Source organism: Thalassophryne amazonica, chromosome 2 (assembly GCF_902500255.1).
Source record: "Thalassophryne amazonica chromosome 2, fThaAma1.1, whole genome shotgun sequence".
In the NCBI taxonomy this organism is placed as follows: Eukaryota; Metazoa; Chordata; class Actinopteri; order Batrachoidiformes; family Batrachoididae; genus Thalassophryne; species Thalassophryne amazonica.
The window spans coordinates 37615-52180 of NC_047104.1; the positions used below are offsets into that span (position 1 = coordinate 37615).

Below are 14566 nucleotides of genomic sequence, written 5' to 3' on the forward strand. Positions count from 1 at the left end.
TGGAATTATAAGGCTTATAGTATTATGCATAAATATTTACCGTAATTGGGGTTAAAAATAAGATGGAGATTCCCTATTGCTTTATATATATAAATAGATATGAGGACCATAATTAGGTCACTATTTAAAGGACCACACTGGCCAACAACACACACATAAGTAGAGGTATGTTTGAATGGATTCACAATGATTATGTGATATTCTTTTATTAATTAGACTTTGGTGTGTGGGTTTGCTGTGTGCCTAAATTACTAATATTTTAAGCAGTCAGTTTGGTCCTGGGGCCTGATCCTTCTCCATCTACAAAAAAAAGGAGGAAGGAAAAAAAAAAAAAATTTGAGGGGCTAAGCAAATGTTTTTTTTTTTTGTTTTGTTTTACATTTTGTGATTTTTTTTATCATTTTATTTTTATGGGCCTCTTTGTATTACTTCTTTTATTACTCTTAAAGAAAGAATACACCTCCTGGCATAAATTGCACATCCTGTATGTTTCAATACAGGAAGACATGTTGTTCCAAAACCTAACCCTAAGATTCTGAGCACACATCATGAGTCTATTTCTTTAAAATATGAAATACAGTACAAGACATTGACATTCCTGGATACAGAGGTCTTTATAATAACCAGAGGGGGGCAGCAGAACATCTTAGGAACCAGAGTGCATTTTAAGCCTACAGACACCCATGCATTGTTGCACAAGAAAAGTTTCCATCCTAAACAAACATATAGGGGAATTATTAAATCCCAATTGATACGTTTTAGGAGGATTTGTACAAACTGGGAGGATGCCGAACAGGCAACAAATATCAATCAATCAATTTTTTTATATAGCGCCAAATCACAACAAACAGTTGCCCCAAGGCGCTTTATATTGTAAGGCAAGGCCATACAATAATTATGTAAAACCCCAACGGTCAAAACGACCCCCTGTGAGCAAGCACTTGGCTACAGTGGGAAGGAAAAACTCCCTTTTAACAGGAAGAAACCTCCAGCAGAACCAGGCTCAGGGAGGGGCAGTCTTCTGCTGGGACTGGTTGGGGCTGAGGGAGAGAACCAGGAAAAAGACATGCTGTGGAGGGGAGCAGAGATCGATCACTAATGATTAAATGCAGAGTGGTGCATACAGAGCAAAAAGAGAAAGAAACAGTGCATCATGGGAACCCCCCAGCAGTCTACGTCTATAGCAGCATAACTAAGGGATGGTTCAGGGTCACCTGATCCAGCCCTAACTATAAGCTTTAGCAAAAAGGAAAGTTTTAAGCCTAATCTTAAAAGTAGAGAGGGTGTCTGTCTCCCTGATCTGAATTGGGAGCTGGTTCCACAGGAGAGGAGCCTGAAAGCTGAAGGCTCTGCCTCCCATTCTACTCTTAAAAACCCTAGGAACTACAAGTAAGCTTGCAGTCTGAGAGTGAAGCGCTCTATTGGGGTGATATGGTACTATGAGGTCCCTAAGATAAGATGGGACCTGATTATTCAAAACCTTATAAGTAAGAAGAAGAATTTTAAATTCTATTCTAGAATTAACAGGAAGCCAATGAAGAGAGGCCAATATGGGTGAGATATGCTCTCTCCTTCTAGTCCAAAGTCTAAATATCTTAAAGTTTTATTGAGACGGGGATATAGCCATACTTTTTTGAGATCAGTTAAGACTGAAGTATGACGACAATACCCCCTCAGACAAAATGGCACTCAGGAGAACCAGCAAAAGATAATCCCCCTGGCGACTATTTTTTCCTCTGCTACAGTGAATTTACACCAAAAAGTCAAAAGGCATTTTGCACAACTCCAGGAGGAACTGATACCGTTCTCAGATTTTAAAATAATATCTGCATTTAAACGGAATAAAAATCTGAAAGACCTTTTGGTGCATGCAGCTCTATGTACGAAGGAGACTCATGAATTACAGGAATATCTCTTAATAAGGTCCTTCATTGTGAATCAATTTTCAGGGCATCGAGTGCCTGTTTGGCAGTGTTTGAATTATTGTTCAGTTAATCTGATTTATTTGATTGAATGTATTGTCTGTGGTAAAATGTATGCGAGACAAACCCAGAATGCATTGTTGGCCAGACTATAACAAAATCTGTATTATATCAATAAATCAGATACATCTACTGAATTATATATGCATTTTAAGTTACATGGTAGACAAAGTCTAAGAATCTGTGGTCTCGAGTCCAAGGGCTTTTGGTTAAGGGGTCAAAGACTGGCTGCCGAGAGATATTGGATTCGAAAATTGCACACTGTGGTGCCAACAAGTTTAAATGAAGGTTTGTTCTGAAGGTTCTTTTACATGGAGAGTCTATAGGATATTCCTATTTGGTAAAGAATGGGGAGACAGACATTATTATAATGTTTTTAAAAAAAAATTAAGAAGATTGAAAAGTTAAAAAGGATAAAAAAAAACATGTGCTGCCCATGCATTGACTGGGTCCCCTCTATTTTGGAGCCCCAGTCGCTTTATTTCCCCTAACCTAAACCCTAAGCACTAGCTGACTTTTTTCCTATCGCTATTTCTTAATGGATTTTAATAAATGTAGGCTTGTTTTAAAGCCATTTGAAAGCTCTTTCCAATGAACCTATGGATGTGTGGCTGGAAAAAAAACTTTATGTAAAATACAGAAATTTGGGGAAATTATGATTAACTGTGCTGCTTTTCTCTCTCGTCGCTATTTGTTAACAGATTTTAATAAAGGTAGGCTTGTTTTAAAGCCCTTTAATTGCTCTTTCTAATGAACCCATACATGTCTGGGTAGAAAAAAAATGTTTTATGTAAAGTGTAGAAATTTGGAGAAAATATGCCATTCTGTTCATTTACTGTTTTTTTTTTTTTTGTTTTTTTTCCTGTCATCATAATTCTCGATGGACTTTTATAAATGAAGCCTTGTAAGTTGTATTTGTGGTGATTAAAAGCTCTAACAAACATACATGCCTGGATAAAAAATCCTTATGTATTAAAATATAAATCTGAAGTATGCCTTGCCATTGTATATAGACATTGTTGTGAATTCTTCATGTTAAGATGTTGGTATTACATGCTTTTATTTTGAAGTCCCATTTGAGGTGCATCACTCACGTCTGTGATTTATTTTGGAACCTCCAGTTTCAGCACGACTCCACTATGGTCACACAGCTGGTCAGAAGTCACTGATGATGTGAGTTTTCAGTTCATTATGTTTCAGGGTAACTTTATCAGTGTCTGAAGTGTGCGTGTGTGTGTGTGTGTGTTAGTAGCAGGTTAGAGATACACTGTGAATCGTTCTGTTGTTCCTTAAGATGAGTGTGTGTGTGTGTGAGTTAGTTCCCAGGTAGCTCAATGCTAATCTTAGCAAACTGATCTGTTGGACCCAGTTATTTTATATGCAGTTTAGGAGCTGTTATTTAATCCTGCTTTTGGTTTATTTACATTTACTTTAGCAACATTTGGAGTTTTATTAGTTTCAAATGTGCATGTATTCCGTTGGATTATTTAATACTCCAGCTCTGTTATTTACTGTTAATTTTGGAGCAATATAAATTTGGATTAGTTGCACTAATGCCATTTATTTTGTTGTATTTTTGTAGAAACTTATGTCCAACTTCAAGTGTTCATTCTGCCAAACTAAACTGCCAAAGTAAACTTCAACCTCATCTGATGACTGTGTGTTCTCTGACCGGAACTCAGTGGTGGTCATTTACATTAACTAACCGGCATTCAGGGTTTATACTCAACAAAACGGTCCTTCGAGCCGGATAATTGACAATTATTGAAGATGTCATCAGATGAAGAGTCAACCCTGCCTACACATACGAATATGAGAGAGCGCTCTGTCACACGTCATTACGCCCCTAAGCACCTCGAGGACTACATCCTAGCCTACAATCCTCGGTGGACTGCCCTTTCCTCCCACAAAACAGAGGAGCAGAGAAGTGCAGCAGTCGCAGCAGAGGGGGGAGTAGCAGATGCAGCCCAGGGTACAGATGGGCAGAAGGCCTCGCAAAGCCCAAGTGTCAGGAGCTGCTGGAACACATCTCCTCCTTTCTGCAGGAAGAGGAAGTGCATAAAACTCTTCATAGTCAAATAAGTACTATACCCTCACCAACTCAATCTCCTTTTTTGGGGGTTTGAGGGTTTTTGCCTCAAATGCCTCAGGTACCCCTCCCTGCTGAAGTCACGCAGGGATTCACTCCACAGCGCTATCCAGCAGTATCACCTTGTCCACCTCTACAAGCAATGCCTCAAACATTTACCAGTTACAATCCTAATTATGTCCCTGTGCCCTTTGACAATGCACCACCTTACCATCCCCTACCATTCTCTGAAGCCTCATCTCCAGCTGTTAATCCACATCTGTTACCAAGCCATACTGCAGCTTCACCATATCGCTCCATATATGGTGTGCAGAAAACCCAAAATCCCAGACTTCACCACTGACAGTGAAAGAGAGTTCGCTAAACTCAAGTTAGCGTTAGATAACCTGCTTGAACCACACCCCGAACTGAGAAGTATAAATACCATGTACTACTCGAACACCTCAAGCTGCCTGAAGCTCAGATGATAGGTCAGTCCTGTCATCATCATCCACAACCATACTCCGCCACAATACAAGCATTGCAATTCCAGTATGGTCAGCCACATCAGTTGGCACAAAGCGAGATAGCAGCTATCCTAACTGCACCTGATGTAAAGTCTGGAGATGCCCGTACCTTTCAAAGCTTCGCTCTACGTGTCCACCTCTTTGTCAGTATGCTGCTGTCTCCGGAGGGATCTCAGGGTATGGAACTAAATTGCTGCTCACATGTTGACCGCTTACTCAGTAAGCTACCAAAATACCACAGAGATGGATTCATCGTATATCTCCAACAGCAAGGCAAGCTTAACAGCACAAGTCTCAACCCTTACAATCTGCAAGATCTTAATAGTTGGCTTCAAGGTAAAGCCCAACAGCAACGCCTCTCCACCAGACTGGTCCAGCGTTACCAATCAGAAGGAGCCTCATGTTATGGCAAAGAGAAAGGTCAACACAAGGCTAAAGGCCAAAGTGTTGCAGTGTATCACGACACAGAGCTCGCACAACAGAGCAACTCCCATCCTTCTACCCCACAAAGAGACAAGAAACCTCTGAAGATCCACCGTCTATTTTGCGACGGTAAAGACCACTACATCAGCCGCTGTAGCATCATCAAAGAGAAGCCAGTGACGGATGTGGAAAAGTGGATAACAGAGGGAAAACGATGCTGGAAATTTGCACGTGCCCATGCCCCTGAGTCATGCACTCTAAAGACACCCTGCGGAAAATGTGGTGACATTCATCTTCAAGTACTACACGATGTAGCAAAACGTCTCACTGTTGACAAACACTCACACTCGAAAGCCAAGTCTACCTGACACCCAGTGTTACCTTCAGTAACGTCCTCCTGAAAGTTGTCCCTGTACTGCTGCACAATAAGTCTAAGTCAATGGAGACCTTTGCTGTCCTGGATGATGGGGCACAGAGAACTATGGTTCTACCAGCAGTTGCACAACAACTCCAAGGTGAAAGACAGACGCTCATCCTACTCACTGTGCGTACAGACATTACACATCTTCACGGGTTAAAGGTTGACTTCCAAATCTCCCCCAGAAATAACCCTCACAAATGATTCACAGTTGAGGGTGTATTCACTGCCTCAGGGTTGGACCTCATAGAGCAGACCTACCCTGTGGAAGCACTCCAGAAAAGGCATCCTCACCTTCGTGGATTTCCATTGCAGCCATTTTCCAGTGGTTGCCCACTGGTGCTCATAGGGTCAGACCAAGTTCACCTCATCACTGCCACTAAGCCTGTTCGCAGAGGACCCAGTGGACCCATTGCTGTTCAGACAGCTCTGGGCTGGGCTTTACAAGGTCCTGAAGAGGGTCTACAGAAAACACCCATGGTGCAACAGTGTCTCTTTACCTCTTCTGTAAACCCAGATGATCTTCTCTACCGAAATGCTGAGACTGTGGCAGCTCAATGTCCTGCCTTATCGAAATGAGAAACTGGTGACACGCTCACGTGAAGATCAAGAAGCCATGAATCTCTTGGAAACTAAGACTCAGCGAGTTGACATTGAGGGTGTCCAGTGCTACATGACACGTCTTCTGAGATGTTCAGGATCGCCCTCACGTACCAGCCCCATTCATTCAGTCACATGGCACACTTGAGAGCCACAGAAAGACGACTCAAGAAAGATACAGAGAAGGCTGCAACTTACTCAACAGAGATTAGTAAGCTCATGCAAGCTGGATACGTCAAGAAACGTCCAGCGGAGGAAGTACACCAGTCTACAGAGGCGTGGTACCTTCCCCATCACCTTGTGAGTCACAATAACAAGTCCCGACTGGTTTTCAACTGCTCATTCAGGTACCAGGGTATCTCAATGAATGATCAGCTCTTACCTGGACCCACTCTGGGACCATCATTGGTGTTAGTCCTGCTACAATTTAGGCAGTATCAAGTGGCAGTATGTGGGGACATCCAAGCAATGTTTCACCAAATCTGCATCCTGCCTGGCGACAAACTGCTCCTCAGATTTATCTAGAGAGATCGCCACTGTGAAGATCCACTCATCGTGTATGAATGGCAGGTTCTTCTCTTTGGCACCACATGCAGCCCGTGCTGCGCCATTTTTGCTTTACAACATCATGCCCGAACCAGCCAAAGCAGCCACCCAAATACCGTGAGGTCAGTGCAGCAAAGCTTTTATGTTGACAACTACCTTGAGAGCTTTATCACTGTATCTGAAGCCAAAGAGAAAGTAGACCACCTCAGGTCCTTACTGGCTGAAGAAGGGTTTGACCTGCGACAATGGGCGAGTAACCAGCCAACAGTGGTTGCTCATCTTCCTTCAAATGCAAGATCATCAGCTACGGAGCAGTGGTTCAACCAGAACAGAGTTGATCCACAAGAGCCCACCTTAGGTCTTAGGTGGGACTGTCGGACTGATACCTTTGGGTACCAGGGTCGCACTATTGAGCATACAGAGCTGACTATGAGGACTGCTTATCATATACTGGCCAGTCAATACGATCCTCTGGACTTCATTGTGCCCTTCACGACACATGCTAAAGTGTTAATACAACAGCTTTGGTCCAAACAACGAGGTTGGGATGATCCAGACCTACCTCCAGCGCTCAGACAAGCTTGGGAAACCTGGGAAAATGAGCTGCAACATCTCAACTAAATTTCCATCCCTCGCTGTTATTCACCAGCCCCTGTAGAGGGCGCAAACCCAGAATATGACCTGCATGTCTTCTGTGATGCCTACGCAGCAGTTGCTTACCTCACAATATACGTAGGAGACACCATCCACACCTCGTTCATAATGGCACAATCAAGAGTCGCACCAAAGCGACAACAATCCATGCACCGCCTGGAACTTTGTGCTGCATTGGCTGGGGCTCAATTAGCCAAACTTGTCACAACTGAAATAACCTTAACCATTCGCCAGACAACACTGTGGTCTGACTCGACCACAGTTCTGGAGTGGTTACAGTCAGATTCCTGCAGATATAAGGTCTGCATTGGGACCCGTGTCTCAGAAATACAACAGTTGACGGACAGACAAGCTTGGCGATATGTTGATAGCCAGCAAAACCCTGCAGATGATCTGACCAGGCGTAGGTCCCTCCTGGACCTAGCCAAGGGTGGAAGGTGGAGTCAGGGACCCCCATTCCGCAAACACAGCGCTGACAACTGGCACAAATGGCCAGAAACTTGGACATCTGTGAGCTCATCAGAACTGAAAGGCATCACCTTCTGCTCCCTGACAACAGTACCACCAAACAATGAGCCCCCAGACATCACTCAGTTCAGCACATGGAAAGAGTTAGGAGAGGCCACACGACAATCAGATCACGGAGTTGAGGGCGTGGCAGTGGACTCAGCAAACAATCAATCTATCAGTCACCGAGATGCCGAGCTCATTTTGCTGAGAAAGTGTCAAGCTCAAAGCTTCCCCCAGGAAGTTAATGCTCTAAGGGCAGGGGAACCTGTACCAAATCATAGTTGCCTTGCTGATCTTTCTCCAGAGTGGGACTCCTCGACCTGCTTGCTTAGGGTCGGAGGTAGGCTACGGAGACTCCACAACCCTAACAAAGAGGAGATACACCCGATCATGCTGGATCCCAAACATCCCACAACGAAACTCCTCATCAAAGACATGGATGAGCGTCTGCTGCACCCAGGCACGGAACGAGTGTATGCAGAACTGCACAGGCAGTACTGGATTCAGAGTGTGTCAGGCAGTAAGGTACCATCAGTACAACTGCCCCACCTGTCAGCGATGGAGAGCGCAGCCAAAGATACCGCAGATGGCAGACCTACCACCTCAACGCCTCAGACTTCTGTGTCCACCCTTTTATTCAACAGGCGTTGATTGCTTTGATCTTGAAACATGGTGTCTAACCAGATCCTTACTCTGGATGCCATTACCCTGACCTCTAGTAATACTGTGAGAAATCTTGGAGTCATTTTTGATCAGGATATGTCCTTCAATCAATCAATCAATTTTATTTATATAGCGCCAAATCACAACAAACAGTTGCCCCAAGGCGCTTTATATTGTAAGGCAAGGCCATACAATAATTACGTAAAAACCCCAACGGTCAAAACGACCCCCTGTGAGCAAGCACTTGGCAACAGTGGGAAGGAAAAACTCCCTTTTAACAAGAAGAAACCTCCAGCAGAACCAGGCTCAGGGAGGGGCAGTCTTCTGCTGGGACTGGTTGGTTGGCTTCAGTGCACATATTAAGCAAATATGTAGGACTGCTCTTTTGCATTTGCGCAATATCTCTAAAATTAGAAAGGTCTTGTCTCAGAGTGATGCTGAAAAACTAATTCATGCATTTATTTCCTCTAGGCTGGACTATTGTAATTCATTATTATCAGGTTGTCCTTTTGAATAATCAGGTCCCATCTTATCTTAGGGACCTCATAGTACCATATCACCCCAATAGAGCGCTTCGCTCTCATACTGCAGGCTTACTTGTAGTTCCTAGGGTTTTTAAGACTAGAATGGGAGGCACAGCCTTCAGCTTTCAGGCTCCTCTCCTGTGGAACCAGCTCCCAATTCGGATCAGGGAGACAGACACCCTCTCTACTTTTAAGATTAGGCTTAAAACTTTCCTTTTTGAAAAAGCTTATAGTTAGGGCTGGATCAGGTGACCTGAACCATCCCTTAGTTATGCTGCTATAGACTTAGACTGCTTCTTTCTCTTTTTGCTCTGTATGCACCACTCTGCATTTAATCATTAGTGATTGATCTCTGCTCTCTTCCACAGCATGTCTTTTTCCTGATTCTCTCCCCTCAGCCCCAACCAGTCCCAGCAGAAGACTGCCCCTCCCTGAGCCTGGTTCTGCTGGAGGTTTCTTCCTGTTAAAAGGGAGTTTTTCCTTCCCACTGTCGCCAAGTGCTTGCTCACAGGGGGTCGTTTTGACTGTTGGGGTTTTTCTGTATTTATTGTATGGCTTTTGCCTTACAATATAAAGCGCCTTGGGGCAACTGTTTGTTGTGATTTTGCGCTATATAAATAAAATTGATTTGATTTGCTTTGGACAGTACTCTGCCAAGATAAGAAGGAGGACTGAGAAACGTTGGGGTATCATCTTCAAGTGTCTGACCACACATGCTGTTCATATTGAACTTCTCAATTCACTGGATGTGGATGCATTCCTGCTTGCTCTATGTAGATTCATCGCCAGAAGAGGGCGGCCAAAGGAAATACTATCTGACTGTGGTACCAACTTCCGTGGCGCTGCTCAAGAACTTTCTGAAGCCTTTCCAACTATGGGACCACAGCTGAAAGAACAGCTCGCAGAGTTTCAGATTGACTTCAAGTTCAACCCACCGAACGCGCCTCACTTTGGTGGCATTTGGGAAAGAGAAGTCCAATCCATAAAGTCTGGTCTCAGAGTCGCCCTGGGGAATAACGCGGTCTCAGAAGATGTCCTGTATACAACTCTGGTGGAAGTAGACGGTATACTGAACTCGAAACTGCTCGGTTATGTCTCAGCAGATGTAGCTGACCCAGACCCCATCACACCTAACATTCTCCTCATGGGGCAGCGGGATGCAACTTTACCTCAAGTCATGTATGTTCCAGGCAACATAGGGCGGCGAAGGTGGCGTCATTGTCAGATACTTGTTGACCAGTTTTGGATCAACTTCACATGGAATTACCTTCCTTCTCGCCAAGCAAGGCAGAAGTGGCAGAAACCCTCAGGAGATCTGACTGTGGGCTCCGTTGTTCTGATCGTGGATCTGTCACTTCCCAGAGCACAGTGGGCTGTGGGAAGGGTAACTAAGACTATAGACAGCTGTGATGGACATGTCAGAACAGCAGAACTTGGGGTAAAGGGTAAAATCTACATAAGGCCGGTTGCCCGTCTGATCCCGTTACCTGGTCTCGAAGACGACATGACAGACACCTGAAGAATTCTGGGCACTTCACATTTGCTGCTCAAATGTGGGGGTGGCTGTTGTGAATTCTTCATGTTAAGATGTTGGTATTACATGCTTTTATTTTGAAGTCCCATTTGAGGTGCATCACTCACGTCTATGCTTTATTTTGGAATGTTGTTCAGGTGTATGTGCGGTAACCTCCAGTTTCAGCACGACTCCACGATGGTCACACAGCTGGTCAGAAGTCACTGATGTGAGTTTTCAGTTCATTATGTTTCAGGGTAACTTTATCAGTGTCTGAAGCGTGTGTGTGTGTTAGTAGCAGGTTAGAGATACACTGTGAATCATTCTGTTGTTCCTTAACATGAGTGTGTGAGTTAGCTCCCAGGTAGCTCAATGCTAACCTTAGCAAACTGATCTGTTGGACCCAGTTATTTTATATGCAGTTTAGGAGCTGTTATTTAATCCTGCTTTTGGTTTATTTACATTTACTTTAGCAACATTTGGAGGTTTATTAGTTTCAAATGTGCATGTATTCCGTTGGATTATTTAATACTCCAGCTCTGTTATTTACTGTTAATTTTGGAGCAATGTAAATTTGGATTAGTTGCACTAATGCCATTTATTTTGTTGTATTTTTGTAGAAACTTCTGTCCAACTTCAAGTGTTCATTCTGCCAAACTCCATTCATTCAAAGTAAACTTCAACCTCATCTGATGACTGTGTTCTCTGACTGGAACTTGCTGGTCAATTACATTAACTAACCGGCATTCAGGGTTTATACCCAACAGACATAAATATATTTAAACACTTTTGTTTCAATATCTGTGGGGGGATGGGGATGGGACACATACGGTGCACTCTGCAGTGATAGATGCCTGATGGCTGTCTTTTAAAGGGAGAAAATAAAATTACAGTCAATAAGCGCTCATGTTATTTACACCGTCACGTTCCCCGGGGCAATTTGAAGTGGGTAGACGGAAATTCCGGGTCTTTTTAGGTGGGTAGACGGCGTCTACCTGCGTTCCATGTAGACTACACCAATGTTGGATTGTGTCTAACTGTAATCAGGATGGTTAAATGCAGAGGACAAATTTATTTGTATGTACAATGACAAGAACAAGCAGAGATTTTTGATGTCCTCCAATCTGGATCCAGATCACCTCCAAAATTTAGTAGAGTCTTCCATGGCATAATATGCATCTGTGGTGCATATTTGGTGAGAATCCATGAAGTACTTTTGACGTAATCCTGCAAATCCTGTATAAAGTGAAATCATGATCTATAATCCAAATCCAGATCCGCATCACCTCCAAAATTTAATCCATGGCCTAAATTCTCTGCAGTGAAAATGTTGTCAAAATCCATGCAGTAGTTTTGATGTAATCCTGCTAACACACAGACAGGTCTACAGATAAATAAATAAATTAATAAATGTAGATGATTTTATTACATCCTTGGCGAATGTAATAATTATATAGACAACAGTTGTTGGTGGCTTTATTAACATTTGGAATAGTTATAATTATTATTTATAAATATTTAAATTATATTTGCTGATACACACATAGGAATCAGTAAATCGAAGTCTCCAGGTACCACTGGCTCGATGCACTTAAAATCTGCACAAGTCCAGAAATAATTAGATGATCCTTTCACTTTTGAAAAATGTTAACATGTCCCATAACTGTGTAATGAGTCAGTTTAAGTTGATTTATTTTTCAAATGTCAGAACAGAGGTCGCTTTTATGCTGAAAACCAGCAATTGTGGCAAAGTGTAAGATCTGCTGCCCTCTGGTGGTCTTTTGATAAAACAACACAGAAACGCACAAATAGATAAAGCATTTTTATTCTTATAGAACGTGCTAAGAGTTGAAGTTTGTGTTCTGTGAAGTCAGCCCCAAAAGACTCTCATACTGAAATGACGGGTGAGGTCATTCTGGGAAAGTGAGTTCAGTCGTCTCCTCCACACAGACTGAGCAGCGCCTTCTGGTAGTCACCTTTTGTGTGTTCCTAAAATGTACAGACATGGTCAAACAAGAACAGTTTTCAGCAGAACATTCCTGGCACAAAAAAACTGCTCAAATTAACATTCATTTTTCACAACACAGTTTGCCGAGCTTCAGATGCATCTGAAAGCTTGTATTTCATGTTTTTACTGGCCCCTCTCTCGTTCAAACTTAAAATGGTCCAGGCCAATCACAACCCTAACCATAACCAATTTTATATAACTCATCTTTTCAAGATATTTTAAGCCATAAAGTAATGAAAATTCAGGAGCATGGTAAATGCGAGTGTGTCTGTGGGTTTAGGCAGCAACCCACTTTTCATTTCTGAGTATTTTATTAAAAATATCTCAAATCATGTTGTTTGCTGTGTGGTTACTTGTACTAACAGGTCATCTAAAAAAAAAATATGCTACAGTATTTCCATTAAAGATATATGGTCTTTCAAATTTTTAAGATGTAAGTCATAAAAAAAAATTCCTTTTGCACTACTACAATTATATTTACAGGTATACATCTCAATAATTTAGAATACCATTAAAAAGCTAACTCAACTCATTACTCATCTTCAACCGTGTATCCAGGATTGGTTCATGGGGCAAGAGCTCCAGCAGGGGACCCCAAACTTTCCTTTCACTGGCCACATTGACCACTTCTGACTGTGGGATCCCGAGGTGTTTCCAGGCCAGTGTGAAGATATAATCTCTCCACCTAGTCCTGGGTCTTCTCTGGGGTCTCCTCCCAGATGGACGTGCCTGGAGCACCTCCCTAGGGAGGCACCCAGGGAGCATCCTTACCAGATGCCCGAATCACCTCAGCTGGCCCCTTTCAACATGAAGGAGCAGTGGATCTACTCCGCGCTCCCAACAGATGACCGAGCTTCTCACCTTGTGTCTAAGGGAGACACCAGCCACACTCCTGAGGAAACCAATTTCAGCCGCTTGTACCTGTGATCTAGTTCTTTTGGTCATGACCCAACCCTATTAATCATAGGTGAGAAGAGGAACAAAGATTGACCAGTAGATCGAGAGCTTCACCTTGTGGCTCAGCTCCCTTTTCGTCACAACAGTATGGTAGAACGAATGCAACACCACCCGTGCTGCGTCGATTCTCCAGCCAAGCTCATGCTCCATTGTCCCCTCACTCATGAACAAGACCCCGAGGTACTTGAACTCCTTCACTTGGGGCAACACCTTATTCCCTACCTGGAATAGGCAATCCATTGGTTTTCTGCTGAGGACCATGGCCTCAGATTTAGAGGTACGGATCCTCATCCCAGCCGCTCCACACTTGGCTGTGAACCGAACCAGTGAGTGCTGAAGGTCACAGGCCGATGAAGCCAACAGGTCCACATCATCTGCAAAAAGCAGTGATGAGACAGGAGCCTGTCAAACTGAAGACACTTCTCCCCCGACTACGCCTCTATCCTGTCCATGAATATCACAAACATGATTGGTGACAAAGTGCAACCTTGCTGAAGGCCGACCCCCACCGGAAACAAATCCGACTAGAAGGGTAATTCATTCAGTAATTCAATTCAGTAAGTGAAACTCATATATCGATTTATTATGCACAGAGTGATATATTTCAAGCATTCATTTCTTTTAATTTTGATGATTATGGTTTACAGCTAATGAAAATCCAAAATTGAGTTTCTCAGGAAATTACAATATTGTCAAAAAATTTCAATACTGAGGGAGTTGCTAAAGAAGCTGGCTGTTCACAGAGTGCTGTATCCAACCATATTAATGCAAAGTTGAGTGGAAGGAAAAACAGTGGTGGAAAAAGATGCACAAGCAACAGGGATGACAACATCCTTGAGAGGATTGTGATGCAACGCCCATTCAAGAATCTGGTGGCAATTCACAAGGAGTAGACTGTGGCTTGAGTCAGTGATTCAAGAGCCATCACACACAGATGTATCGAGGACATGGGCTGCAACTGTCACATTCCTTATGTCAAGCTGCTCCTGAATCAAAGACAATGTCAGAAGCGTCTTAGCTGGACTAAGGAGAAAAAGGATCGGACTGCCGCCCACTGGTCCTCTTTTCAGACTAAAGTAAATTTTGTATTTCATTTGGAAATCAAGGTCCCAAAGTCTGGAGGAAAAGTGAAGGACAGAGTCTAAGTTGCTTGAGGTCCTGTGTGAAGTTTCC

The 14566-nt window shown here is 43.1% G+C and overlaps 1 protein-coding gene across 1 annotated transcript in view; it reads right to left on the bottom strand.

The window, feature by feature from the left end:
• Window positions 1-12260: 12260 nt before the first annotated feature.
• LOC117521501 (annexin A2-like) overlaps window positions 12261-14566 on the bottom strand; it is a 94444-nt gene continuing 92138 nt past the window's right edge. The window contains exon 13 of the mRNA XM_034182815.1: window positions 12261-12417. Within this exon, the coding sequence (XP_034038706.1) occupies window positions 12358-12417 (60 nt within the window). The 3' untranslated portion in view covers window positions 12261-12357. The remainder of the gene's footprint in view (window positions 12418-14566) is intronic.